General features: G+C 44.6%; 1 protein-coding gene across 8 annotated transcripts in view; it reads left to right on the top strand.

The window, feature by feature from the left end:
- The window catches only part of CACNA1E (calcium voltage-gated channel subunit alpha1 E), a 496,397-nt gene extending 477,189 nt beyond the window's left edge, over positions 1–19,208 (top strand). For 4 of the 8 annotated variants that reach the window (XM_081791869.1, XM_078440843.2, XM_078440840.2 and 1 more), the window contains 6 exons: positions 276–382; positions 4,255–4,366; positions 7,696–7,824; positions 8,851–9,031; positions 10,072–10,262; positions 11,728–19,208. In XM_081791869.1, the coding sequence (XP_081647995.1) occupies positions 276–382; positions 4,255–4,366; positions 7,696–7,824; positions 8,851–9,031; positions 10,072–10,262; positions 11,728–12,270 (1,263 nt within the window). In that variant the 3' untranslated portion in view covers positions 12,271–19,208. The remainder of the gene's footprint in view (positions 1–275; positions 383–4,254; positions 4,367–7,695; positions 7,825–8,850; positions 9,032–10,071; positions 10,263–11,727) is intronic. The other 4 variants (XM_081791872.1, XM_078440842.2, XM_081791871.1 and 1 more) reach the window with 1 other exon arrangement.
- The last annotated feature ends 5,572 nt before the right edge of the window (positions 19,209–24,780 follow it).

Raw genomic sequence — 24,780 nt, 5'->3', positions numbered from 1 at the left:
ACTGACAGTATGGGAGGTGGGTGGGCCGTGAGGAGTCACATGACTCCCTATAGGGACGGGCCTATGCATAGCTGGGGCACAGTGCCCTGCAAGTGCTTAGAAGCAGAGGTAGGGGTGCAGTGTCCAGGAACTTTCTAGTTGTGGGGATTAGAAACCCAGTGGATCAGAGTATCAGGCATGTTCCTATCTTACCCAAGTGAATTGTATTCCCCACTCCACCAACACACCCCAGGGTCATATGAGTTCCTTTTTCCTCCTTCCTACTTTTAACACAGAAAAACGCACCCATGTTCCAGCGCATGGAGCCTTCATCTCTGCCTCAGGAGATCATTGCTAATGCCAAAGCCCTGCCTTATCTCCAGCAGGACCCTGTCTCAGGCTTGTGAGTATAACCAATGGGTCCACAGCTGCCCTGTTTGCATCCTGTCACCCATGCCATTGTGCAGGCCCAGAAATGCCCCAGAAATAATAGTCTGAGCCAAATGACCCTTTCTCTGAGGTGAAGACGTTTTTTATTTTTATTTATGTATTTAATTTTTTTAATGTTTATTTTTGATAGAAAGAGACAGAGTGCAAGTGGGGGAGGGGCAGAGAGGGAGACACAGAATCTGAAGCAGGATCCAAGCTGTCAGCGCTGAGCCCGATGTGGGGCCCAAACTCACAAAGGAAGTTGGACACCTGACCGACTGAGCCACCCAGGTGCCCCATTACAATTTTTATTTTAAAATGGTTATTCAGCAGGGGTAATAAAAGGCAGACAATGCATATTTGGTATTGTGGCCAGCTCAAGAGACAGCACTGGGAATGGACAAAGGAAAAAGGGCATAAGTTAGTGTCATCATTCAAACAAATAAGAAATTGGACATTAAATTAGCTGCCAAAGCTGAACTGGAATTTAAGTTTGTTGTTCCTAACCTCTAGAGTATTCCCACTACGGTGCTATCTGTAATGAACAAAAGCAACCCTAGATCAGGCACAAAAAAAAAAAAAAAAAAAAAAGATGTGTATATTGGAAGCAGAAACAAAACCTCAATTAAGGAATTTGTCAACTCTTCTGAGTTACAAGCCTTAGCCCCTACTTGTTAGTCATAAATGCTTTATTATGCCGTCCCTATCTCATTATAACATGGTTTTTCTCTCCTCAACAAGCATGTACAAGTACCCAAAGGGTAGAAATTCCTCTACCCCATGTAAATGAGGTTTTGTTGTTGGGTTTAACCCAGTCCTGGTTCTCATGGAGCCAATAATGACTAAATATCATGACTTTAGGAATCATCAGGGGAATGAAAGCTATTTGGAGTCTCTCACCATGAGTTCCTTTCTGCCTGTGGTGTTGGACGCCTGTTTTTGAAAAACATTGATTTCAGAGGTCATAATCCAACACATTTACAAGAGAAGCAAAGGACCAACACCATGACCAACGCAATTCCTCATTTTTACAAATATTTGATGTGATGAGGTAGCAAGGTATGGATTCTCCTGTCTACACAAAACCAGCAGATGTTTATCTTTGATCTGTGCGGGAAGGAGGTATGCCTGGAGCAGTGGAACCTTCCCAGTGGAAGGGTGTGCAGCATTTTTCAAGAGTCCTTGGCTTAGAAAGGAGGCCACCCCTCTACCTAGACCTCTCTCACCGAAACATTTTGCTCTACATAACTCCCATATGGCATCAGTCCAACTTCTCTGTTTATTGATTCATTTACTCATTGATTTGACCAATATTTATTAAAACCCAATATGATGGAAAAGCTGGCTCAGGCACTAAGTATTTAGCAGTCAACATGATCACAGTCCCCATGGAGACAAATCCTGAAAAAGAAATTTACAAAAGTGATGAAAGTTCAAATGGAGAAGGGTCGCCTATTGGAATACCACAGGAGGGAAGCAGCACACCTGGTCGGGGGGTCAGGGAAGTCTCTCTGCAGAAGTAATGTTTAAATGAGACTCAGAGGCATGTTCTTCAAGAGAAGGGAGAAGGTGATAAGCTTCAGGAGCCTGATGGCTGGCTGGAGCACAGAGAGCGCAGTGAGGCAGCAGGTGACGAACTCCACTGGGGCCAGCACGTGGGAGCATTATAAATGGGATACAGGAGTGGGGTTTTACTCATCAGTGTGACATGATCAGACTTGAACTTTTCAAAGATCATTCTTGAATCCAGTGTGGACTTGGATCAGAGGGGAGGAGTTTGAGAGACAGTACTGCTTTTGGTATGTGACTGCAATTGTGTAAATTATTAATGACTGTTCCTTAGACTAACAAGAGGGAGATGGGGAAAGATGCAAAGACTTGAAATATTATCAGTAGGGAGACTGGATGGGAGTTGGTGATTGATTTGCCTCAGGGAGTAAAGGAGGGGGAAAAATAAAAGATGACCCCCAAGTTTCTGGCATGAGCCTTTGGGATCGATGTTGGCACATGTCCTGAAAGGGGGACATTGGTCCCTCCGTACCTTCTGCCCTTACTGAGCTTACACCTGGTGGGAAGCCAGTCATGAAACACAATTATTGGAAAGAAGAAAAGCTGTCATTTTCAGTCATTTGTATAGGAAGAAAACAGCGTGGCAGAATCTGAGTCCATGTGAAAGGGGTACCTGCCAGTTCCAGCAGAGGGAGAGATCAGAGAGCATTTACTTAACAAAGTGAATTTTGAAGGATGAACTCAAAGTAACATGAACAGAGTTTGTGGAGGGCAGAGGAGTTGGAGAGAAGCATTCTGTTCTCTGGGAACAGCCTGTATTAACATCTTGAGGCAGAAAGAAGCCGGGTGGGCACATTCAGTGAACTTAAGAGCATGAAATTCAAGAGCGGGGGGTGAAGGGCAAGAGGAAGCTGGAAAAACAGGAACTAGATCATGAGCAGCCATGTTCCAGACTTTATCCTAACGATGAGAAGACAGACAAGGTTTTTAAAGTTTGAAGCCAACTCTCGGTTGAAGTTAGTCAACTCTGAGGTTGTTCAGTGATTCCAAGGGTCCTCTCTACCTATTAGGGATTCTGTGATTCCTCATACAGCAGTGCCTATCCTACTCCTAGTGGTTCTCAGGAGAAGACACACTGAGTAAGATGAGTAACATGTAAGCAGGTCATTTAAATATCAGATCACTCTGTATCAGTTGTGAAAATTCAGCAAACCTCCTCCCGGCAGCAAGGGGCCAGACAGGGGGGGTGACTCTCTGCTCTTCAGATCTCTCCTTGTGATCCAAGTCAAGGTAAGATTGTGCCTATGGATTATTTTCAAGTAACTGGAACCCCTTGTTTATGCCTCAAATTTTCCAGTGGATGCATTCATGAGTACAGTAGACTCAACCATGAAAGGGCTCTTCCTCGTAGCTCCACCATTACTGAGAGCTGTGGCCCAGCCCCTGACCTTCTTCCCACGATCAGGAAGACCACTCTGCATCCTTGAGTAGGTCAGAGGGCACCTGTTATTTTACAGCAGCTATCTTCTCAGGAAAGACTGGCTATCTCTTTTTCTCCTAACCTGCCCCATGGATCCCATTGGCTAAGAGTGTCCACAGGTACCCAACAGTGGTTTAATATCAGGCACACAGGGACAGCTGTCCATACCTTTCATTCAGAGGCCTCTTACCTCATCACCACTCAAGCATCCCCGTACATAGCCATCAACCCAGAAGTTACCACCTCCTCACCAGCACCTCTGAGATCATTCCACACGTTCATAAACCAACAGATACTATGTCTGGCACAGTCGTCCTTCAATAAATGTTCATAGCATTGAATTGTTTAGTTTGGCCAGGGATGTTGGCACAATAAAACCATATTTCTACTGAAACTGGAGGAAATTTTTTAAAAGACCATGACTGCTTAATATTTAAACAAATTGTTCGCTGTTTAAACTATGGCATTTTTTTCTGCTGAAGGGAGAAACTGAGCAGAAACAGGTTTGCAATCCAGCATTGGTCTTCCATATGGCTGAGTGTGACAAATAATGTCATTTGTCACAGATACACCAGTCACCAGCAGAATACTGAATGGTTCCCAACACAGGTTGAAAACAGTGGTTTCTCCGGTTTCTCCTTTCCAATGCTTTTTTTTTTTTTTTTTTCACTTTTTTATTCTAGGGTCCAGCTGCCTGTCAGTTACCAGGCTTACAAGCCAGCCAGTATTAAAGGGTGTTACCCTTGGTGGGAAGGAAGTCTTGTCTGGGGTGGGAATTAATAGTGGTGCCTATGACATGGCTTTCTCTCTTTTTCTCTCATGTACACATTACCTCCTACTTTGCCATTGCTTTTCAGGAGTGGCCGTAGTGGATACCCTTCGATGAGTCCGCTCTCCCCCCAGGAAATATTCCAGTTGGCTTGTATGGACCCAGCCGATGATGGACAGTTTCAGGAACAGCAGTCTCTGGTGAATGAATGAGTTACATGACCTCAAAAATCTTTCCTTGGTTTCCTGATCCCTCCCATTCTCATTTCCAAATTTTATTTCATAGCTATGGTTTATCAGGAAAACCCTTTCCAATAGTCCTGCCAGTTAGTTACCCCAGGAGTTTCCTGCTGTCTCTCCTTTCATAGCTGAATTTTTGATGTTCTGTGACAAATGCTTCCTCTGCAGATTTTACAATCCCAGAGGCGCCTTACCTACTGCAGGAACTTACACTGCTTCAGGCCAAACCTTCTTAACTTATGCCTGTAGGCAGCAAATGTAGAAGCAAGAGTCAAAATCTTGCCTTGGATATGGGGCCTTAGGATGGACCGTCAGAATCAATGGCACCAAATGGACAGCTTAGTGTAGCCAGGTACTGCTTCTGGGAACACAGGAATACCCTACACCAGCCCTTGGGAGACGCCCTGCTCCTGGATCACTCAGGGGAGCACGTGTGAGTGACCGGCTGTCAGCCAAGAGTTACAGAACAATCTCTTACCTCTTTTCTGTGTGTCCCTTTGGGTCACAATTCTACCAGCCAAGTACATTCTAAGAGGTCCCTAAAATCCTTCCCATAAGCCTAGAGTTTTGTTTTTGTTTTAATGTTTGAGAGACAGAGCGAAAACGGGGTAAGGACAAGAGAGATGGAGACACAGAATCCAAAGCAGGCTTCAGGCTCTGAGCTGTCAGCACAGAGCCTGATGCGGGGCTCAAACCCTCATGTGTGAGTTCATGACCTGAGCCAAAGTGGGACGCTTAAGCACATGAGCCACCCAGGTGCCCCAAGCCTATAGTTTTTTATTAGCATAAATGATAAAATTCCTGAGAAACCTCTTGAGTCAAGTTTAAGCTTGGAGAAGAGGGGGCACACTGACCTTTAGATTTTGCTAATACAAAGCTAACATGTGATTTCCAATGATAATAGACTTTACCATTATCCTTAGTTCAGGAGTCATCAGATCAGGTTCCTTCCTGAGCTTAGAATTAAACCCCAAGTGTTCATTGGCCTGGGAAGAAAAAGACAAAACCCAACATTTGCAAAAGTCCATATAGACAGCTTATAGTAAGTTCTATGCCATTTTGATTATAATTCATCTGTTTTTTCTCTCCCCTTCTCTCCTGACCCCTCTCCACTGCTACCGTGCACCTCAGAGCCATCCTAGATGGATGATGTGGGTGAAATGTGGGACTGATCTGTTTATGGAGTGCATGTCTGCTGGCATGAGTACCCTCAGAGCAGGGCAAAACCCTTTGGTAGCTCAAATGGGTGATTCCGTCTCCAGTGACTGCAGAGACAGGGAATTCTGCGTCGCTGTGTTTGGGAGACAGCTAGACCAGACCCTCGCATGGTATGAGTGCCTTAGGTGTTCTTGGTAAGGTAGGCAGGAAGCCTTGAACGAATTTCCTGCCTTTCTTTGTGAGGAATTTAGTACCATGGACTAATTGGTACAGATAGTTTGATTCTTAAAAGTGCCTCTCAGCATTTTACAGCTTGTCTGCCTCATGATGCATCTGGCTGGGAAAATCTCAATAATGTGTCCTTTCTTTCACAGGGAGGCTTTATTACATCATTATTTCTGTGGGTTCCCCAGGGCTGAGCCGTAGTGCCAGGACTTTTTGGATATGTGTTCATCTCATTGTCAGTGCTGGTGTCTGTAATTCAGTTCAGGTGTCAGCCCATGCTATACTCTCACCACTGTGTACTCCTGCCCATCCCTTGGGGCCCCCTGCTCCACGTCCAGAGGCGTGGCCATGATTTGTGCGTGTGTCTTAACACTACCTCTCACACCCCACAGCCTGTAGTGTTGTTACCACGTCTGTTTCAAGTCGGACCTGTGTGCTTTATAAAGCATGTACTACAAACGCTATAATTCCCTCAAGTGCACGTATCACATGTCCTAGGAAGGCAGTCCTCCCATTCACCCCAGTAACCACCCAGCCACAGGGTCTTGGGCACGCTTCCTTCAGCAGTGCCCTATTCAGACAACTATGTTGTTAAGGTATAATTTCCTAAATATAAAATAGCTTTTTTTTTCTGGTTTATAATCTCCAGATGTCCAGGATATTTCTAGGTCTCTTTGGTGGCCATGTAAACATTTCCAAGGCAGCCCTACCCTTTATGCAATGACAGTAGCTATCTGTATAGATCACGTACATTTGCCAAACTAACATTCTTTAGCCAGGAAAATAACAAAAAAAGTTGCACAGAGACTTAGAAGGGTGGATTAGAAATCTCTAATTCTCTAGAGTGGCACAGCCCAGTATAACAGCCACTACCCACATGTGGCAGTTGAACATTTGAAATGTACTAGTCCAGACTGAGATGTGCGATAGGTAGACTTGGTGCAAAAAAAAAAAAAAAAAAAAAAAAAAAGTGAAATATCTTCATTTTTTAGATTGATTACATGTTGACATGAGAATATTTGGATATATTGGATTAAATAAAACACACTGTTTGACGAAACTACTCTTTTAAATGTAGTTACTAGGAAATTTAAAATTACATAGGTAGTTTGGATTATATTGGACTCTGCTAGTTTAGAGCATCCCTGACAGCATCACCTACCACATTTTTCAAATGGTTTCAATCTTAGGAAAGCTCTCAGCTAACAAAGTCATGTCTTAAGGTTTGAGATGATATATTTGACACCAGAAATTGGTGACTTTCCTTAGAGTAGGAACTTCTATTTGTTTATTTTTCTTAATTTATCTATTTATTTTGAGAGAGAAAGAGAGTACAAGCAGGGGAGGGCCTGAGAGAGAGGGAATCTGAAGCAGGCTCCCTACCAACAGCTCAGAGCCTGAAGCGGGGCTCAAACTCACGAACCATGAGATCATGACCTGAGCCAAAACCAAGAGTTGGACGCTTAACTGACTGAGCCACCCAGGCGCCCCCAGTAATTTCTATTTAGTTGATAAATAGGCTTATTCTTTTAATCTGAGGAAGCCAACGCTACCAACTCTCAAAAAGTAGACTTCACATATCTAAGAAGTATTATGACTCATAATACTTTACAGAGCTATACAATCTGAAACATTGCTTAGTAGTAAATAAAAGTGATAAATACTAGACTAGGAAAGGTAATCTTTACCTTTTAATCCCAGGTAGAGCTTTCTGTTTGGGACATCTGGTATACCACATGTGCATACATAAATGGACACATATATACACATACAACTGAGACCATAAAGATGCAAGTCTGTCTTCTAAAAGCCATTTTTGTTATGGAGGAGGCAGAATCATCCACTGGAGGTGAGAAGCAATGAGATGGAACCAAGTCCCACAAGCGTGGCTGTGTGTTTATTTCCAGGAGCCAGAGGTTAGTGAATTAAAAAGCGTGCAGTCCTCTAACCATGGCATCTACCTTCCTTCGGACACCCAGGAGCATACGGGATCTGGGAGGGCATCCTCTATGCCACGCCTGACTGTGGATCCCCAGGTAAAAAGCTATCACCACCTACCCTATGCAGTGGCATCCTGGGCTGTATTGAATTGATGGGTTATGAAAAAAACATCTGATATTATCAGGTGAGCTCTTGACTTGCCCCCATCCCTTCCCTACAAGAAAAATCTGGCTCATGGGCCATCTTTAATAGAGCCTACTCCTCCACGGTGTGTTTTCAAGGAAGCCCTAACCATAACAGTCTAGCCAGCAAAATGGTATAACTCCTTCTGGATGGGATCAACATTCTCAAGACTCAACCAGCCATGCAAGAAATATTTTACAGGATTTTCCCTGTGTATTTTTCCTTTTCTCCTTTCCTGGTTCCCCCAGCACATATGCAATTACGTACACACACAGCTCTGTGTCAGGACCGTCTGTCCTAACCAGTGCAGGCCACGCCTCATTTGTCTGTTTTCCTGGCTTCTTTTTTTCTGTCTGTCTGTCTCACATCAAGTTTTGACAGAGACAAGAAGTTTTTGTGGATCTGTTTTAACATCTGTGGCAAATCAAAAATGCCAGAGTTTAAGGTGGGACTAGGATGGAACCCATGATAGAGAGCAGTTCAATCTTAGATGCTGCCCAGTGACAGGCTCTCCTAAGCTCCCAGGCTACATGGCAGGGCCTTCTCTGGCGAGGGGAAATAATAAAAGGCAAAGCTGTGCTTCTTGTGTGGTGCAGACTTTTTTTGACAATTGCCTTCACATATTCCAAGGTTCACTGCAGGTCCTGGCTGAGTTCTTCTGGTAAATGGCTGTATGGGAAGCTTACCCTGTATACTCAGCTGCTTGCTTTCCTGAGCACGAAGAAAAGACCCTAGTTAAGTCTCAATATCTGTGTTAATATAGCATAAGACACTTTCTGGAACAGCCTCCTTCAGCTCAGGTCTGAGCAAGAGGGATTCAAGGGAAGTTATGCTTTGCAATGTTCAATAATTTCTATCTCACTTCTTCCCTAATTTTAGAACCTTCCAGTAATTAATCCAGATTTTGTGTTCCTCTGGGGGGGGGTTCACGTTTCCAGGTGGTGACAGACCCTAGCTCCATGAGACGCTCATTTTCCACCATTCGGGATAAGCGTTCAAATTCCTCATGGTTGGAGGAATTCTCTATGGAGAGAAGCAGTGAAAACACCTACAAGTCACGTCGCCGGAGTTACCACTCCTCCCTGAGACTGTCAGCTCATCGCCTGAATTCTGACTCAGGTGAAGGGGTCTTCACTGTTCACCTCTTTTCAGACTCCTGCCCTGACGACCAATTCTGGCAAGAACTGAAAATCACTGGAACAGGATTCAGATAAGGATGCAGGTTGAGGAGAGTGAGGGAAGGAAGAACACTCATGACCAGAAGTGGCTTCCCTTTGTGACTTATCCCAAAATGAAGTCCTCTATATTCATCATAAAGGCTGAAATTTCTTTCTTTCAGAGTAGGGCTATAGAAATCATTAAAATGTATAGCGTTGTTAAAGCAATTATGTTGTATACCTGAAACTAATTTAACCTTGTATTTCAGTTATATTTCAATAATAAAAAAAAATTGAGATTTTCAAATGGCCTTCTGCAAAACCCCTGGGGTTTGCTAGGGGGCCTCTGATATATTCCTGGCAGGGTCTGGGCTCTCACCTCCAATTCCACTTCAACTTCGATAGTGTTACCTGGAATTGTTTTAGGTATTTGAGTTTCATTTTTTGGTTTTTTTGTGTGTGTTTTTTTGTTTTGTTTTAAGGAAAAGGGTCATACTGATAACAATCATTAGCAAATCATTAGTCTACTTCAAACGCTGTTTTGCTAGATGAGGAAACAGATATTAAAAAGCAGTGACATGCCTGTAGCATAGGGCCAGTAATTCACAGAAATGGGACTAGAAGCCCTCAATGGGACTGAAACCCTTTGACCTCCATCCCTTCTACTGGTGCCATCTTGCCCCCCAAAAGTTATCTTGCCCCCCTAAACACCCATGTTTAGGACGTAGAGAATTCCTGGGCCAGGGTGTTGGCAAAGATTCTATCTTAATTGTGTCTAGGGTTAACAGAAGCAGAAGAGAACCAATTGCATCCTTTGGCCTATGTGTCTGCACACTTACCTCTTCACAAAGGGTAGTTTTCCAACCTTTCCCTCCTGCCTCTGACATGCCTGGAGAAGCTGGGGTTCTTTAGGGGCTCAGTCCCAGGCTATAGGACATCTCTTTATGTTCAGAGGCCAGTATGGGTAGAGTTGTGATCAGATGCTTTTGTCTTCTCTCCCAGGCCACAAGTCTGACACCCACCGCTCAGGGGGCAGAGAGCGGGGACGGTCAAAAGAGCGAAAGCATCTTCTCTCTCCCGATGTCTCCCGCTGCAACTCAGAGGAGCGAGGGACCCAGGCTGACTGGGAGTCCCCCGAGCGCCATGAGTCCAGGTCTCCCAGCGAGGGCAGGTCACAGACCCCCAACAGACAGGTGAGCATGGAGAGGAAGTAGAGCCTCTAGAAAGATAGGGAGGAGTGGTCTGTTAACATTAGGTGCAAAATATGGGCACCCACACAGACCTTGGTTTCACAGGAAACTATATCCATTGTGCGCAGAAGTTAGCTACTCATGCTTGTGTACTTACAAAGGATAGGAATTCACAGAAAACCAGATAGTTCCCCCAAGAAAGACAATGGTATTGAGAAGTCATTCCATCTCAGTCCTCAGAACCCAGAGGTACAAAGTCCCAACAAATACGTGCATGAATGTCTCAGTCAGATTTAGGAGGAAAAGATCACCTTTAGCCAGAAAAATTTCTTTGACCAATTACATGATCCTAAGTATTAGTTAGAATGGTGATTCATCCCTCAGCACAGGATTTATAAGTTGGATCAGTTCAACCTTACTGACCTAGCTTCCAGCCATCGCAAGAAGACCACCTTCTTCTTCCAGACTATTGTTGAAACACCATCCTTTGCCTAAAAAACAACTACCCGAGCTATGTGAAAACATGCTCTAGCCCTGCTCTCCTCCTCCCAGCCCTACCATGGGTGTCAGAGCCCAGATGGGAGATCCAGTCAACAGCAGTGAGCAGAGGGGAGGAGGAGGGGCTAATAGAGAATTTTAGAGGCAGTGGAGAACTTTCTTCTAGAGTAGTGGCTTTCAAATTTCAGTGCAGAACATAATCACCAAAGCATAGCCTTGGGGCCTAAAGCATTCTACTTCAGTAGTGAGACCAGCTAGAAAGGGAAACCCATAAGTCTGCAGTTGAAAGGACTCCTTTTTCCCCAAGAGTTTCTGAGCAGGTGGCTCATGGGTCACACATACCTTGAGAAACACCTTCCAGAAAGTCCGTTTACTGGCACTGGGCTCAGGGACCCTTGGGAATAAATAGGTGAGCAGGTCACGTAAGGTCTGAGGAAGCAGCTGGTCATGTGGGTGAGTTAACATCAGCAAGCCACTGAAGACGCGAAGGCAAAAGTGAAGAGGAGGGAAGGTGTTTGCCATTCCTTCAGATCCACTTCCCAAGAAGGATTTCCCAGACACCAACCCTAGAGCATTCATTCACCTTTCCTGTAAGTGGTCTTTCTGAAAAGTCCCAAGGCTTTCTTTGGTGAGCCACTTGTAACATACATAGAGCTTCCAGATCTTCGCTACTTGAAGTGTTTGTCGCATGGTCCGGCACCTGGGAGCTTGTTAGAAGTGCAGAGTCTCAGGCCTCAGCTGCAGTTTAAATGGACCTGCCCTGGCCTATGTGGCAGAGACTCCTCAGTCTCAGTTAATCCCTGCATTCCTAGGGGAAGGGACTTGCAGATGGGACCCCAACTCAGCCCTCCCTCCCCCAGAGCCCACACTCCACAGGCTCTCTGTCAGAAGGGTTAGGGGCTGTAACAGGGCCGCAAGTAGGGATCAGGCCCAGCCCCGTCTAACATGCCATGTCTGTCCCACTGCACAGGGCACGGGTTCCCTGAGTGAGAGCTCCATCCCCTCCATCTCTGACACCAGCACTCCGAGACGAAGTCGCCGGCAGCTCCCGCCCGTGCCACCAAAGCCTCGGCCCCTCCTTTCCTACAGCTCCCTGATTCGACACACCGGGAGCATGTCTCCACCTGCTGATGGAAGCGAGGGTGGCTCTCCTCTGGCCTCCCAAGCCCTGGAGAGCCCTGAGGCCGGCCTGGCAGAGTCTTCCAGCTCCCGGCACGTACAGCAGGGTCAGCACGCCTCCCCACAGCGCTACATCTCCGAGCCCTACCTGGCCCTGCACGAAGACTCCCACGCCTCGGACTGTGGCGAGGAGGAGACGCTCACCTTCGAAGCAGCTGTGGCCACCAGCCTGGGCCGCTCCAACACCATCGGCTCGGCCCCACCGCTGCGGCACAGCTGGCAGATGCCCAATGGGCACTATCGACGGCGGAGGCGCGGGGGGCCCGGGCCAGGTGTGATGTGTGGGGCTGTCAGCGACCTCCTGAGTGACACGGAAGAGGACGACAAGTGCTAGAGGCTGCTCCCCCCTCCGATGCATGCTCTTCTCTCACACGGAGAAAACCAGGACCGAATTGGGAAGCCAGTGCTGCCCGGGGGGGAGGAAGAGGGAGGAGGAAGAGAGAAGGACACCATGCATTATTGGACAAGACGAAGGAAAGGACCCAAGGAAAACCAGTCGAACGTGCCCGATTGCTTTACTTCCCTTTGCAAGATGGGCACTGCCATAGTTTTGCCTCTTTGCTGGGGAAAGGAAATACAAGAACACAGAGGGTTATTCCCACGGCAGAAGGGACGTGAGGATGGCTTTGCTTCCCCTTGCCCCTTCCCACTTTTCTCTAAGCCGTGGAGGGATGGAGCTGGCCTGTGTCTACGCCCCTTGCCCTGAAAAGCCTGGAAGATTTTTCTGGCTCTTAACTGGGGAGTCGTGGAGGCCACAGGAGAGGAACCTCCTCCCTCACCAGCTCTTGCTCCCCGGCCAGCACCACTGCCATCAGGGCAACCGCAACAGCATCTCATGCATTACCCTCTGGCTTGCTTCCCCCAAAGAAGCACAGGCTAAGTTTAGGAGCCTTGGATGCCAAGGATAGGAGGCAAGGAGGGAGGGAAAAGCTGAAGTGGAACAAGGGGTCAGGGTGCCGTGGCAGCAGCAGCAAGGGCTGGTCTGGGTGAGCAAAGCCATAGTCCAGCAGCCCAGACCACAGGGGAGAGACTCAGAGAGATGATGAATGGGTGATGTTGGGGCAACAGTCCTGTCTCTTGGAAGCCTGTCACCCACTCAGTAGGTGCTGCATTAGGGTAGGCCAGGGAGGTCCCTCAGGCTCCACAGAGGTCCCTGACGCTCCAGGAAGGGTGATATTTTAAAAGCATTTAACCCCTCTGGCCAGCGCACCAGCTGGTGTGAGCAGAGTTTCAGCCTTCCTGCTGGGGCCCCGTGCTCTGCCAGGCCTTAGCCCTGCAAATGCTGGTCATAAGGGATCCCTGAGTGGGGTGGGGGCCATTTAAGGCACAGTCTGTTTTCCAACCAGTCTAGAAGAACGTGGAACAGTCCTACAGTTGTATCAGCACATACAGCCGAATGTCAACCTAGACTCTGGCCCAGGAGCCCGCAGGCCTCTCTGCCAGTCCCTGACCAGGCAGCACACATAAACCCAAGGTGGGCCCTACATCACCTGGTAGAGACTTCTAGAGAGAGAGGAAAGGCAGACAGATTGAAATGAGAAGCTTCCATGGGAGCATCAGTGTGAGTTTGCTGAGGACCTCCTGGGAGGAGGGGCCCTTGGTCTGGCAGCTTCCTCAGCCAGCTTGTGCTTAAGGGTCAGTTTGGCATGATACTTGGAAGGTGATCAGTAAATATACCTCAGCTTAGACCTGGGCTGCTCCTCCTAGCAAAGCAGGCTCTGATGGGGCCTCATCACATCATGTGATGAGACTGGGCTTTACCCCTCCCCGAGTAAGAGCTGGGCAGAAGACAGCCTCAGGCCACTGTGTCCTTCTTAACTCCCCAATCTCAGAAGCATTACGAAAAAGAGAGCCTTTCTTGGCTAATCCGTGCTCCTCTTGTTTCGACTGTCCATTCAGGGAAGCACATCACTCTCTTTATCTGGTGGAATGCACCGTCCCCTTCACTTCCTCCCTGGGCTCATCACAGTAAGAAGGATCCCCGGAGAAGGGCGCCAGTCAGGGCTTTCCCTGCTCCACCAGGAGCAGATGGGGCTTGCCTCGCAGGACCCTCCCCTGGCCTGACATCACAGTGGATAAACACTCTTTTTTATCTTCCTCCAGCCAAAACAGACTCCACCTCTTGGGTAGGAGAAGTTAGGGGCTGTTGTTTTTCTTAGAAGGAGCCTCCTTTTACTTATGAAGCTTTTTGTTTGTTTTGGTTGAAATGGAACTAAGGAGTAGTTGCATCAACCCCGAAAAGCCAAATACAATCACGTGGCTGCAGGATCATTTGTGATGGCTCTGCCTTCTCTTCTAGATATTGATGCAGCTTCATGACCCACGGTCAGCCCCTCCGATCAAAGGACTCCCAGGGCAGGAGACCAGTGAGGCAGAACATAAGCTGCCTCCTCTCAGACCTTCCGCTCACTTTCATTTTCCTCTCCCGCTGAGCACTTGTGTACTCGGGAGTAGCTAGCAATGTGAACATGACCGTGGAACGCCCCGATCCTAACAGGCATGCACTTTACACAAGACTCAGGCGCTGGGCCTCATAGTGTGGTAAAGGTTTCCTCTGCTCAGCATCATTTCGTGCCAAAGTGCTGCTGTGGGCTGCTTTCTGTGCACAAAATTGCTTTCTTCCACCTCAGAAATGCAGCTTTCCCTGGGGACAGGCCCACAACAGGACAGCCGTTCTGAGTCAGCAAGTCTATTGCATTGTGTTTTGAGAAAAGGAATTGAAGCGATATCTTAAGCTATTTCAACAGCAGGAGAAATTTGGGCTGGCAGAGCAATTACCAGAAATGGAATTTGCCTGTAAACCACATTACGAACACTAAATTTACCATGCCAGGAAACCTTCCTGGACACCTGAACTCCTTAAACCCTTATACACACAAGAATTTGAGTCTTAAACGAAGTGCTGTAAAGCCCTGTAGACGCAGTCTCCCGACCAACCACCTGCGTTTTTCTAGATCAGTTTCCCCTGACCAAGAAATTGGGTTTCTTCTCCCTTAGCCTGCATTTATCTTTCCATTAAGACCAGAAAATAAAAGACAGTCTTCAGTTAAGTCACAGAACTCATTATCATAATCTTCTAACCATTTCCTTCTGCCTGTTGATAAGTATGAACTCTCACTTTCCCTCTAATAGTTGACCAGGACATCCCTTCCTACTTATCAGATTCTGCCTCTTCTCTTTCCCTTGTAAAGCAGCCCCTTGAGATCTCAAAACATGTGCTTCTCTTTGGATTAAAAAAGTATGGCAGCATCTCAAGAAATGCCAAGCAAACTGGGAACACTATCAGTGTTTCAGACACTCCGTGTTATCAGACTTAGTACTGCAGGTCCCCTCAGAAGAATCTTTATATATCCAGTTTCCCTTGCTAATATTAGTCTTCAGCATCCTCTCAAAACAAAGAAGTAATGAGGGAGAGAGGAAGGGGAAAAAAAAGAAGGAAAAGAAACCAAGGTGGAGAGATAGTCTATGTCTGTGTTTAGATACTCCTCTCTTCACTTACAGCTCCAGGCAGACTTCTAGTAACAAACTCACGTGTCTCCCTCTCTCAATCCCCATGAGGTCAGAATGCCAGTCGGCCTTCAGACATAGGAGTAGAGCTCTAGGTCAAGAGGCTCTGTGAACCAGGGTCAGGATAGAATTACCTCCACTATAAAGAGGGTGTACCCTTGAATGTCCCCCCCAGGGTCAACATAAGCCATGAACACAACTGCCCAATGTGGATCTATCCCTTCTTCTAGCTGAGGAATCAGTTTCTATTCTGGGCTTCACTTCTGCTCACTACTCACTGTCCCTACAGGGTACTGAAATCACAGACATTTCTCTGAAGCTGAAATCCAGATGTTCTGGATTTTGCGCTCTCTTGACTCTGGGACCACAAAAAGACAACCCCGTATCCCACCATTCAGCCGGCATCTTCTTTCCATACACACATCCACCTCTCCTACAACCTTTGTGATGAGCCTGTCTCCTGCCTTCTATTCTCCTATCCCAGCCCTTGCTCTGCTGCATGTTAGCACTGACCCAACTCCTGAGATGGTTAAATTCACCTAGTCCAGGCTTGTTTGTTGACGTGCCTGCCTCTGCTGTGGGGGAATGCTTTGATCTCATGAAAATGGTTGGGGACTCACCAGGTGATACTCACAAGGTGATCTGAAACAGTATAAGGTGCAGTACTATTGGGGCATGATGGGGATATGAAATGTCTGCATACTCAATGAAAGCCTACTGCAGGCAAATTAGGTCTCTCCTGGCATAATAGAACAAAATTTAATAATTTTGGGTTTTTTTTAAAGAAAGTTCTCAATTTTTCATTACATCCTATTTCTAAAGCCTGTTCTGGATGTCTCATTTTTGGACAGAGTTTGTCTTTAGTAGGTTGAGCCAAGGATACATGGAGATTCATTTCTCAGCTAAGCTATAATAAATATTATGAGGTCATATAAAGAAAAGGTATATGTGTAGCAGGCAGGGAGCAGATAGTCCTCTACCTTGGAGGGACTTTGTGAAACTTGAAGGTTAAGGAATTTTCACCCTTTTATTTTTTTGAATCAGTTTCATGTTTGTTATGATGTGAGACCTTCAAAGGCATGGTGCCAGTGTGCACAAAGATCATGGTGAGGAGAGGCATTTCCATGCCTTGGGGTAGCCTCTTCCTCATCAGATTCTCCCTTCCTGTCCATTCTTCCTCCCTAGATTCCCAGGCCTTGAGCATTGTCTGAGAGGTTTAGGTGAGGTCATTGTAAGGCAAGATAAAAGAGAGAAGTGGTCCCCCTGCAAGTGTCCAGTTGGAGTGTCATGTTTTAATTCCAGACAAGAGCCCCACAAGGAATCAGGTCTAGGTTTGGATAAATCAATCTCCATACTGAGACTCTTAATTTAATAAAAGCCAAACAGCATTAACTCAGGACTTAGGACCTAACCTTTACATGACAGGATCAGAAGAGATGCCACATTAATGAGTGCTGCCTGTATTTGCAGCTCTTTCTGTCTTTAGTTTTCTCTTCGGCGAACCACCCAGTATATTGTAGCCATTTATCCCAACGGAGCCCCAGCTGATGGCTTCTCTGCTGGTTGCAGTAGCAGGCTTAGCTAATGACAGCTGAGGTGATCGGTCAGCCATCATGTGCTGACTGACCCTCATTCAGTCAGAAGAACACAGACATACCACATGGGGGATTGGATAAAAAACTGAAAACGGAAAGAACTATCTTTGGTTTCTGATGGCCATCTTTTTCTTCCCTTAAATCCTTCCTGCTTTGACCCTCTGATGCTTAGGCATCCTGGAGAAATCACTCCAAGCCAAAGATAACAGATCCATAGATTGTCCCAGCCTACCCAAAGGGCCTGGAAAGCTTCGCTTAACAAAACTCAAGCCAGTTGGTAGAGAAATATGAATGAGACTCACACAGAGTCTAATGGAGAGCTGGGGTGCCTCCAAACTGCCCTTCTATTTTTGTAGTCTTCTTCCTTCTGCTCCCTTCCCTCATGATAAAAATGGGGAGAAAGGGACATTGACCCTTTAGACATTGACTCTCAAGGGGTCATTGTCTATGTCCAAAGGGACATTGACCCTCAAGAAAGGTATCTTGACCTAAATGCAAATGATTTTATAATAAGCCATGCTACTATGTAAATACATTATTGAGGCTTGAATTCTTATTTCGGGGGGTATGAAAGAGTTGAGCAAATCTGATTTTAAAAATGGTAAGGGGATCTATGTTTATTTTTATTTGGTATCTTTTTGTTTGGATTTTTTGTAACAGACCTGCTCTAGAATAACAATGAAGGATAAATATGTGCTCTGCAGTGTTTCTGAATCAGCTTCTAATTAATTTCCATCAAACTTAATATATTTAAACCAAAAATCTGAGGTTATATAGTACCAGTTCCCTCTTCTCTGTTTCTTTTGTCTTTCTTCTCCTTCTAAGTCAGTCTCTGTCTCTTGTTTCTAGGGACATAAAATGTAACCTACATTAATGTAAAGTTTCCTGAAAACTTCAGTGAGAGCCAAGGAAAGAATAGAATGAATATAGATTTTTTTCCCCAGTACATCTTTAATCAATAAGTAGGAAATTTAGGTCTTGAGAAGATAAAATGTTTAAGAGTATGGTAATCTGGAAATGAAAATTATTGGGGGTCAAAAATAATTCTATTTCAGCCTTCCATACTAGTGCCTTCAGCAAGGGTATTGCGTCTACATGCTTTATTTCCCTCACTAGGAAAATTGAAATACTAAAGCTTGGCTAATTAATGGGTGTGTCATAGTGTTTGTAAGTAAATTACTATCACATCATTTAAAGTTCTTAGTCTCCACAAATCAACTTAGAAAAATCTTCTGTCCTTATACCCCACTAAGGACCTATGAAATTCTTGGCATTGCTATAAGCATTCCATTTTTTTGGAAGAAACTTCATGTTTACTGGAACCTGAATCCCAGATTTGCTTTATTTCACCATCTCTTCTTCCCATTTTCCTTCCTCTTTTTTTTTTTTTTTTTTTAGCTAAGAAAAAAAAAGTTGACTTTTGTTTTTAATGCAGGAAAGAAGTTGAGTTTTCATGGTCAGACCTTCCTGGTACCTTCTTTTTGTGGACACTTAAGCCAGTCCTAGATCAAATAACCATTCTCTAATGCTTAGGATCCTCACAAAGTCCTCTTCTCTAACCCAACATTGACACAGGAGTCTTTTCTCTCTCTCTTTGTTCTGCCAGTTTGTCAGAGGTAAGGGATTCTCTCTGTATTCTGGAAACAGATCGGTAGCATCTATACCAACTACTACTGTTTCCTCTTCGGTTCACTCAGAGGTGGGCCCCAAAACTGAAAGGACACTAAAACAAAGCTGCCAAATCCAAATTTGACCTTATTTGGTGACTCAGTTTTCTTTCCAGTACTCTGATTTCTTTTAGCACTGGTCTGTACCACATAGGAAACCCACTGCTCAAAGCAAGTCTGTTAGAAGTCTGTATAAGGGATGAGCAGGAAAAACACACTCCAGAATCTCAAGGTGCCATTAATCAATTTAAAAAATAAAGGTAAAATGAAATGAGGGCTAAACAATGTAATCTAACTGCCAATTAAAGTATACAGTAGTTCTGGTCTTAGCTACATTTGATATGGTGTTCTACCACATTAAGCAGATCCCAGCAGATATAGTAAAAACATAGGCATTGAATTTTAATGCCTACCAATGGGGATATATACTTAGCCTGCAGGCCAAACTTCAACCAGTGTTTTTCTATTCTGGTGTTTTGTGAACAAGCCAAAATTTATACAAAGCCACCGTAAGTGCTGCACTTGCAGAGGAACCTCCCACTCGGTGATATTAGAGAACAGTGCAACTCCACTCAAATTGAGTCCCAAATTTGAAACTCGTCCAGAAAAACCCAATGGAGGAGAAAAATCTAATGCATCAAGTATAGTTGGCATTTTGTAGCTGGGGCAATGTGGGCAGAGGCTAGGAAGACAAGCTATAGAACAAAGAGAAGGTTGAGATGGAAAATACCAGCTAGTCCCAGGAACAGAAGTGTGTGACCTGAGATCGTCTCTTATACTAGATCACTGGTAAACTTGTTAGCACGATACTGGATTCAGAGAAGTTCTCTCTGCTAAACTCACCAAAGGTAGTGGATTTGAAGCCCTCAAAGGATTAATAGAGAACTTTTCCAGAACTGGGAGATGGAGAGAAAGGAGGTTCTTGCTTTAAAGCAGCCCGAAGACCATCTCTGTGAGTTTAGCAACTCTTCATTATAGTAGTGCCAATAGTGGAGAGATTTTACTGATCTTCCTAGTGGTACAAGTGCCACGGGAGGGGAGAGGGATGGTGAGTGGGACAGGGGATGAGCTTTATCAGGAACAGATTTCAAAACTGCAAAGGGTGCACCGGTACCAGCCTCAAAGGATAGCATTACAAAAAAGTAGACAACCGGGTGTCCAGGCCATGCCCTCTGTCCTTTGGGACTTAAGGTCAGGCCATTCCCGCCTTGATTTGCTCTTAGAAGATGAGCATGTAAGACAGGATCAAGAGAAAAATTGGGTGCTTTGTCTTAGGCTGTTAAAACGCTGCCACCTGCATTACAAAACATACGTGAGTCAAGACACTAGAGACACTTCCTTACGGGCAGCATCCACTGCGGTGTGCCAGCCTGACACCCCTTCAGTAATGGTGGGGGAATGGCAGCCAGTGCTGGCCCGCCTAGAGTATCGGTGCATCTTCCTAAAGCCAGAGTTCAGCACTGCATGTTGACCAGGTGGATATCCTGTAATATAAATGCTCGTTTGGATCCAAAAGGAAAATTATTAAAAATAAAAGAAAGATGAACAAATTTAATGTTTTGGGGGGGGGGTCAAAGAAAAGAATAAATAAAACCTTGTTGTAAAGAATTAATCGGCCTGATTGCCCTCACTCTTGTTTCTTTGCTCCCTAAAAAGGGAGGTCACAGGAGTGAAACCTCGCCAGAACTCTCGGGGTAAGTGGCAGCAGGTTCTGCAGTGCAGTTGGCTGACATCTAGTCAGCCCAGCTAATGAGGAATTCTAGAATTTCTCAAAGTTTTACCCTGGCCCTGAAAGATTTTCTTTTGTTAAAAGTATTGTTTTGGAGGAAACAAACAACAACAACAAAAATAGGTGACAAACTGGTTCCCTGAACACGTTATTTTCTGGCCAGAAAAATACTATCTCTAGGTAAGTAGTTTTAAATTAGACAGGGAATCTATGGAACACAAGGCTTTGTAAGTAAAAGAGCTACAACCAGCCTCCTCTCCAAGAGAGGACACTCACTTAGCTGCCAGGTTCAGGAAGGAGAAGACACCCCAAGACTTGGAGGAGATACTGCCTATTCTTTCCCTCTGCCTGTATTACTCCTCATTTAGTCATAATAGCTCCTGAGTAAAGGAAAGCAGCAGTCCTCAGGTCCCTAGGGAAGCATCATCTTCTAATCCTAGTGTTGGGTTTATTGTTTGAATAAATTCTTCTATCAATTTAATGGAAACCAACTTCTAGAATGAGTCCTCTATCTCTGCAGTTCTATCAAAGATGACTTCTCAAGTCCTAACGTACATGATTTTTTAAAGAGTTTTCTTATGATTAAAACCAACAAAAAATATGTTGGGTGGCCAAGTAGTCAGAACCCTTGGAGTCTGGATTGGAAATGTCAAAGATCTTGTTCAACTCTCAGAGTTTATTTTCCAGTCATAATTTCTTTCCCATGGCTTCTACCTCCACTGAAGTTGGAAAGACAGAATTTGAAGAACAATTTTACCTAATTACACACTTCTATGGGATGACTAGTTGGTTTGGGCAAAGGCTGGTTTGTAAGAAATTTTTACATTGTTTGATGAGGGGTTTGTTTTTGGTTTCTTTCTAATCCATAGTATCCATAGGTCCATAGTATTTCCCAGGCTAATGGCACAAGGAAACACATATAAAGGAAAATAGACCCTACTCTGAACTTCTCTCTGGTGTTCCTGTATTATGCCTCTGAGCATCTATTGGTTACCCTAACACAACTTGTCCCTTAACCTAAGTTTTGCCTCTGGGATATTATAAAACTTGCCTTTACTTGTATACCATGTTCTTTTGCTAATAAACTAGGAAAGTTTGCAAACCAGAGACCAAGATTTCAGTTCCTTAGATACTTAAAACACAAAATGTTGGGACTAGTCACAAGTGCATGTAGCTTTAGAACACCATAAACATAATAGGCAACAAAGAGCAGGAAGACAAATGCAAGTTCTGGGGTCAGATCCGCCCGAATTCCAATCTGTGTACCACCATTCATGAACTGTGTGCCCTTGATCAAGCCATTTAGCCTTAAAGTCACTTTCTTCATCTTTACAATGCGAACAATTATCACAAGACCTGAAAGGGTTATAGTACACAGTGAATGTGTTTTCGCATATAAAGAGAACAAACAGTGTGTTCCCATAAGAGGCACTCGGTACAAGTCAGGTACTACCATCATAGTCATCACTGTTGTCACTTACAAGTACATTCCCCAAACCCAAGAAACTGAATGCTTCAGAGACACAGTCCAAAAGGGAATAAATTAGCTTTGAAAAGCAAGCAAGTCATTATTATATATCTATTTTTAAATAATGCCTCCTCTCTTTTCTCAGCAACAAGCTCTAATTTGCTTATTCTTCACTTCTAATTTCCATATTCATTTAATAACAAAATGGGGGAGACATTAGTGGGAGATACTAATTGTAAAAGTAGCAATAAAGTTAATGGCAACATTAAAATACTGTACACATATAAACATAGCAATATTCAAGACAATTTGAAATATCAAGCAACTCCCAAATTAACAACACATGGAAGGGAATCATATATTCAGCATCAATGGCCTGATTATGACTCCACGGGGGTGCCTGGCTGGCTCAGTTGGTAGAACATGGGACTCTTGATCTCAAGGTCGTGAGTTCGAGCCCCACGTTGAACACAGAGATTAAAATATATAAAAAGTCCAAACTTAATCTGTAAACAGTAGTATACATCCCTGAAGACTACATTACTTGGAAATCAAAAAATACTCAACTATACAAAAGATAAACATGCTGAGGTTTATGGAGAAGATAAAATAAACTTCTAAACTACAGCTTTTTTTTAAAAAAAAGGAAAAAAAATAAGATCGATCCTTTTAAAAGACCATTCCTATGTGATCAGTAAAGAACCATTAGTTCATAAGTCATCAGCTCGGGACATAAATAAATTGCACAATACTGTGAAGGTGATTCCTGGGGAAGTATTCAGGATACCGGGCAGCGCAGCAGAAGACTGAAGCCAACCATTATGAGTCCATCCAGGATGGCAACTCCCAAGCCTCAGGGCACTGTTTCCAGATCTCTGGCCTCAGCTTCTGCATACAAGACTACATGTGCTCATAAAAAATAATAACTATAGTCTCCATCTGCTGGTATTTAAATGATCCTTTAACATACAGGGACCATAGAACCCAGAATGTTAGAGCAGGAAAGGGCCTCTGTATCAATTCTGTCCTAGTCTATTTCATATGTGAGGGATTTAAGACTTAGAAAAACTCTAATATGTGTTTTCCAGAGGACAAGGATGTCTCCTATGAATCTAGTCAGCCACAGAAAGCTCTTGAGGTAGCCCCCAGAAACCCTAGCACAACCTTTTAAAAAACAAGAGGAGAAGAAAATAACAGAGAAATACCCCAGGAGGCCCTTTGCTCATGTGTCTAGAATTAATAGACACTATGAACCCTCTCCCTTGTAAAGGGTACAAAGAAATCTGAGTCTTCACATCCCCCAGACCCACCCCAGAGCCTTTTTACAAACCCTGAAACAGTCCCAGGAGATATTAATGAAATACCAGGCATAAGAAAAGCTACTTGCACCAAAGAAAATCAAAGGAAGAGCTGTGACAGATCAAACTATGAGGCCTGAAAATAACAGTGTGGAATCCAGGCCCAGTCCCAAGGCATGTTAGAAACACTGCTTTCCTCTGCCTCCAGATCAGATGGCTTGACTTGGATAGAAATATAGTGTGGATGGCTGGGAGGGTGGTGAGAGGGGAAAAGGTGGTCTCACAAAATACAACTTGGTAAATGCATACATAAAGTATTAGGTAGACCTGGGTCCACATTCCAGTTGTGCACTGAATAGTGTGATCCCAGCCATGGCCATGTTACTTGGCTTCTCACCCTTGGTTTTTTGGGGTTTTTTTGTTTTTTTTTTCAAATGTAGAATTAGGATAACAAGACCAACTGCATGTAGTTGTATTTAGGATAAGAGATTACACAAACACACTGAGTACTTAGCATGGTACCTATAATATTGTAGACATTCAATGAACCCATTGTTATCATTATGAATGTATTTACCCATCCATTAAATGTATTTATTAATCACATACTATGGCACCAAGTACTAGGGTTTCAATAATGAACAAGCCAGGTGAAGTAGTGATCTTGAGTTGTCCACAGCCTAATGGAAGTTCTATCAACAAACAAACCATTACATCATTGTGTGATTTTTGTTAGGATGGGGAACTTTGATGGTACTATGACAGCTCCGAGGAATGACTTGGGGAGTCACAAAAGGCTTCCTAAGAGAACTGGTATTTGAGCTGAGGCCTAAAGAATGACTGGGGTTAGCTGGGCCACAAGGAGGGAAAAGGGAATGACAGGTAGAGATGTGAGAGAAAATAGCTTGCTGCATTTCAAGGGTGAAGTTTGAGAGGACATACTAAGGGATAAGGCTGGAACATAATGGGGGAGCTCATAAACCATGTTCAGAGTTTAACCTTCAGGCATTCACTGTGTTGGCAAATGGTAATGACAAGTATCACATCATGAAAATACTAGAGGCAGACATAACATGGGTAAGCCAAAACAGCTTTGTTTACCTAAAGGATAAAGAAGAATGTCAGCATAGTCCATATACACCACAGAGAAATAATATTCTGAGGCATCCAACAATATAAGCTTCTGGCCACTGTATCCTACCTGCCCCAATAGCAATGCAGGTGCACAGCTGAAAATGATAATGTGAGGGAGGGAGGGTCACTTCAGACTCAATGGAGGCTGAACTATCTCCTCCAGGTTCTACTCACAGACATGACAACAAAGCTGTTCTCAGTGTAGGTTAATCTGGAGAAGTGTCAGGGTGCGTCTCGGCTGGCTTGCCTCATCAATCTTGAAGTCTTGGTGACGGAGCTTGTGAAGAGCAGAACCCTCAGGCTGGAGAACAATTCACATTTATCACTCTCAACCTCAGCCCCTCCCCAGCCTAAGTAAATCCCCGAGTCTAGTGCCACAGAACCCAACAGTGCCCAGACTCCTGGTTGCCACTATGCCACAAAGTAGGGAGCCCTCTGACCTGTGA

This window comes from Panthera onca, chromosome F1 (genome assembly GCF_046562875.1).
Source record: "Panthera onca isolate mPanOnc1 chromosome F1, mPanOnc1 haplotype 2, whole genome shotgun sequence".
Lineage (NCBI taxonomy): Eukaryota > Metazoa > Chordata > Mammalia > Carnivora > Felidae > Panthera > Panthera onca.
Note: the sequence above shows the minus strand (reverse complement) of the source record. Positions and strands in the feature narration are given on the sequence as shown.